The following is a 4,335-nucleotide window of genomic DNA, read 5'->3' as shown; positions in this document are numbered from 1 at the left end:
ACTGAACTAGAACTGAACTAGAACTGAATTAGAACTGAACTAGAACTGAACTAGAACTGAACTAGAACTGAACTAGAACTGAACTAGAACTGAACTAGAATTGAACTAAAACTTTTCTTAATTTTTCATGAACAAAAACTTTCATATCTAGATGATATGAATAAATGAATTGTCTAAATTTAAACAAATTTAATACTATATGTACAAATATTTATACTATGTAACATCATTACAAAAGGATATTTTTTAAATGAGGGTTGAAATCTGATTGATATTTTTCCCCTAGCAACCTGAGGTTAAATTCGCCACCTCGCTGTCTTTAAAGCATTTAACATGTTTCTCTCAACTGTTTATGACCACAGGATATTAAGGTTCCCTAGATATATATGTCTGTAAATAAGTAGTTTGACGACACTCATAGATATAAATAAAATATTTTACATACAATTTAATTTATTATTGCGAAACTGCAATGTTTGTACTATCTTATGTATGAGTGATATATAAAATAGTTCAATGGGATTTTGTACATGGTTTTATTCGTAATTGATACACAATTCGAATATTTTCTACAGTCAAGGAATGTTCATGTAAAATTCTCTTCGATATATGTATAAATGCTTTACTATTCATTGATTTCTTTGTAAATTTATTTAATGAAATCATTATCGTAGTAAACAACTACTTAATGTATAATGAAAAGGAATCTGCATCGTTGTGGCTGGAATAAAGTAAATTTCCATGTTGGTATTTAATGAAGAAAAATGTGGGAAAAAAATGAAAAATGAGTCGAATTTTAAATGCCCAACATATAAACTTCAATAGAGATTATTTTTGAAACATTTCAGCATTCGTTTGAATTTTTTATTTTTTCGTAGTGTTACATACGGAAGGACAAAATCAATCTTTTAGATGGCGGATTAAAAAAATCTCTTTTATTGCATGAAGAGTATGTAGGTTGTTTATCACTAACAACACATGAAATGAAATTTTATTTTAAATGAGAAAATTAAGGATTTAATATATCTCGCATATAGTTACTGTGAGCTTTTACAGAAATGTTATTACGCATAACGTAATTAAGATTCCAACAAATGCCATACATTTTCCAAACTAAAGTTTTTATAACTAAACCTGAAATGTGTCCCGGAAATTTGGAAATTTACTTTTTGAAATATTACTTTTTTAAAATATCGTATATCTTGACTTAAGTTCATTTAAATAATTGTATTTAAAATTAAACTTATTTCCTAACTTACACAAGTATTCATTTGTCAATATGTATATGTATGTCTACACTCTTAAATTACATTTGTTTGAATGTAATTAAATTTATATCTAAATAAATACACTTTAAAACACAAAAACACACACATAGATACCACATATTAACTTAACAGACGAATTACATTTAAAGCAAAATATTTACAATAGAAATAATGTTTATTAACAATTAGAAACATTTTAAGATTTCAGAGTTAAATTAATGAAAGATAAATAAACTAAAGTGTAGAAGTAAAACTACTAAAGAAATATTTACAATATAATGATTAACACTAGATAAACCATGAGAAATGTAACGGAATTTGCTGACCGATTTAGTTAATTTAGCAACTTGTATTCAGCATTGCGCCCTAGAGCATTAAGCGAAGGATTTTTTTCCTTGCTATCTTGGTATATCTAATGTTTAGGTTTCCCTTCTTTAAGGGATCGATTAACACTGTTAATAGATTATGTTATAACATTTTTTTTCATAACAGTCTTATAAAATAAAACATACAAAGTTTACAGTCTTGACTAGCGTTAAATAGCAGTTATTTGTAATACAAATGGTTATTAAGTAAATAAACTTTACAGTTTATAGAGATAAAACACATTTAAATTTAATAAGAATTATATATATTTTGTAGAGAATTTATCACAAAAAATACTTTAAATCCATAAGCATAAATGAAACGGACGAACACATAACTCAAAAAACATTGTTTTGAAAAAATTCTTTGACTTTTTGTTCAGAAAATGAGCTGAATAAAAGTCTATAGTCTGGTCTATAGTCTGGTCTATAGTCTAGTCTATAGTCTAGTCTATAGTCTAGTCTATAGTCTAGTCTATAGTCTAGTCTATAGTCTAGTCTATAGTCTAGTCTATAGTCTAGTCTATAGTCTAGTCTATAGTCTAGTCTATAGTCTAGTCTATAGTCTAGTCTATAGTCTAGTCTATAGTCTAGTCTATAGTCTAGTCTATAGTCTAGTCTATAGTCTAGTCTATAGGCTAGTCTATAGTCTGTTCTATAGTCTAGTCTATAGTCTGTTCTATAGTCTAGTCTATAGTCTGTTCTATAGTCTAGTTTATAGTCTAGTCTTTAATCTATTTAATGGTCTAATTTTTAGTTAGTAGTTTATAGTCTAACGTAGACCATAAGACCGATAGGCGTTTGTTAAAATTTCTGTGAATCTTTTAATATAGAAATGTTTTCGGATATTTTTGACAGTTAAATTTAAAAGTGTTTGCTCGAGAGCTTTATCCAAATACACATACAGTCATTGGTATAAATTTAAATCGGCACAGTGTTTTGCAAATAAAAACAGTTTGTCTATAAGTTATTCGTTTAAAGTTTAAAATATTAGTTTAAGAAATACTAATTGAAAACAATTAATTCGTTTATTGATGCAGATTATTACTTTGGGAATTGAAATTTATCAAAATAATTAATGGGAATAACACAAAAACAGGAAAAGGAACAAAATACATACTGATAGACGTACACAAACACGCACACATATATTAAAAAGTACACAAACACGGGAATTAAAAACTTCTACACCAAACTGGTGCATAAAAAAGTACACACTCATACATACCTAATGATGTTTGTAAATTATGTGTGGCAGTTAATGCTGCTGTTGTTGAATGTGTGGTAATTAAGTTATTGATATTAAAGGCATTCGAGCCACTTAAACTGTTGCTATGATTACTGTTATTACTTGAGGAGCCAAGACTGCTACCACTACTTCCGGTTGCTGCTGATGTTGTTGTGTTTGTTGCTACTGTACTGCCGCCATTAATTAAATGATGATTATTCAATTGTTGTAGTTGGAGATTATGCTGCTGTTGTTGTTGTTCAGTTAATAGGCCACCAACGCCACTACCACGTTGGCCACTACCATTTTGCTGCTGTGTCATATGTGATGCAACTGATGTGGTTTCTAGGCCACCACCACTACCACTATTACCTTTAATTAACGTTGCTGCTGCTGCGGCTGATGTTGTTGTTCCTGCTGCGGCTGTTGTTTGATAATTTATACGATGTAGTTGTTGTTGTTGCTGATGTTCAATAGTCATTGGTGAGGTTAGCGTATGATTGCTACCATTTGAACTCAACGGTGATGTTGAACTCTCACCACCACTGGGAGTTAAATCATTTTGTTGCTGTTGCTGTTGCTGAATTTTATGTTGTTGTTTATTAAAATATAAACCTGTAGCAGATGCTGCTATTGTCCCAGCTGGACCAGATGGTGATGGTAAGTTATTTACTGTTGTATGTAGTTTTCCGGTTGTTGCGTTGCCACTAGCAACAGTAGTTGCTGATGTTGCTGTATCCAGTGATAAAATTGTTTTCAATGGTTTATTGTTGTTGACTGTTTTATCATTTAACACTGATGAATCTAATGATTTAATATTTTTCTATAGAAATGATATAAAATAAAATATATTGAAAATATTAGATAATTATGGCAAAAATTTGTGGGAAAAATAAAATTTAAATTGTGGTAATTAAAAACAATTTATAAACAAAATTATGACTAGGATGATTTAAAGAGTAGATGAAAAATAGTCAGGCATATACTTAAAAAAAACATTTCTAAAAAAAAGGGGGAAATTATTAAGAAATATTTGCTTTAAAAAAAGATGTTCTTGTATCGATGCTTAATACGTATTTAAACAAGTAAGTGGTTTATATTCGCCTTTGCCGAATCTTATACATCCTTCACCATAGTGTGTTTAAATGAATTCTCTCTCTAGCAAACTTCTGCATTACTTCTGATAGAAGTAATGAAGATTTGGTTTATTAGAGTTATGAGCCAAAGCTGCAAAAAAACAAATCTCGAAATTTTCGAAATTCGCCAAGTTCAAATTTCCGGTTTCAGCAAATTTTACTTTTTTTACTATTTTATTTCTTTAAAAGAGATCATGGGTAGTAATACTGTTTTTTGAAAGGTCGACTAGCACAATAATATGTTTCTGAAATTACCAAACATCTCTAAGGTCTTGAGACACGGAATAAAGCCCACCTTGTAAATACCTTTAAAGACTTATAAATAAGTAATATAGTTG

General features: G+C 29.2%; 1 protein-coding gene across 1 annotated transcript in view; it reads right to left on the bottom strand.

Moving 5' to 3' along the window:
• Positions 1 to 280: 280 nt before the first annotated feature.
• The window catches only part of LOC111675230 (protein roadkill-like), a 34,292-nt gene continuing 30,237 nt past the window's right edge, over positions 281 to 4,335 (bottom strand). The window contains exons 3-4 of the mRNA XM_046954637.1: positions 2,862 to 3,684; positions 281 to 390 (exon numbers count right to left, since the gene is read on the bottom strand). Coding sequence (XP_046810593.1) covers positions 377 to 390; positions 2,862 to 3,684 — 837 coding nt within the window. The 3' untranslated portion in view covers positions 281 to 376. The remainder of the gene's footprint in view (positions 391 to 2,861; positions 3,685 to 4,335) is intronic.

This window comes from Lucilia cuprina, chromosome 6, assembly GCF_022045245.1.
Source record: "Lucilia cuprina isolate Lc7/37 chromosome 6, ASM2204524v1, whole genome shotgun sequence".
Lineage (NCBI taxonomy): Eukaryota > Metazoa > Arthropoda > Insecta > Diptera > Calliphoridae > Lucilia > Lucilia cuprina.
Note: the sequence above shows the minus strand (reverse complement) of the source record. Positions and strands in the feature narration are given on the sequence as shown.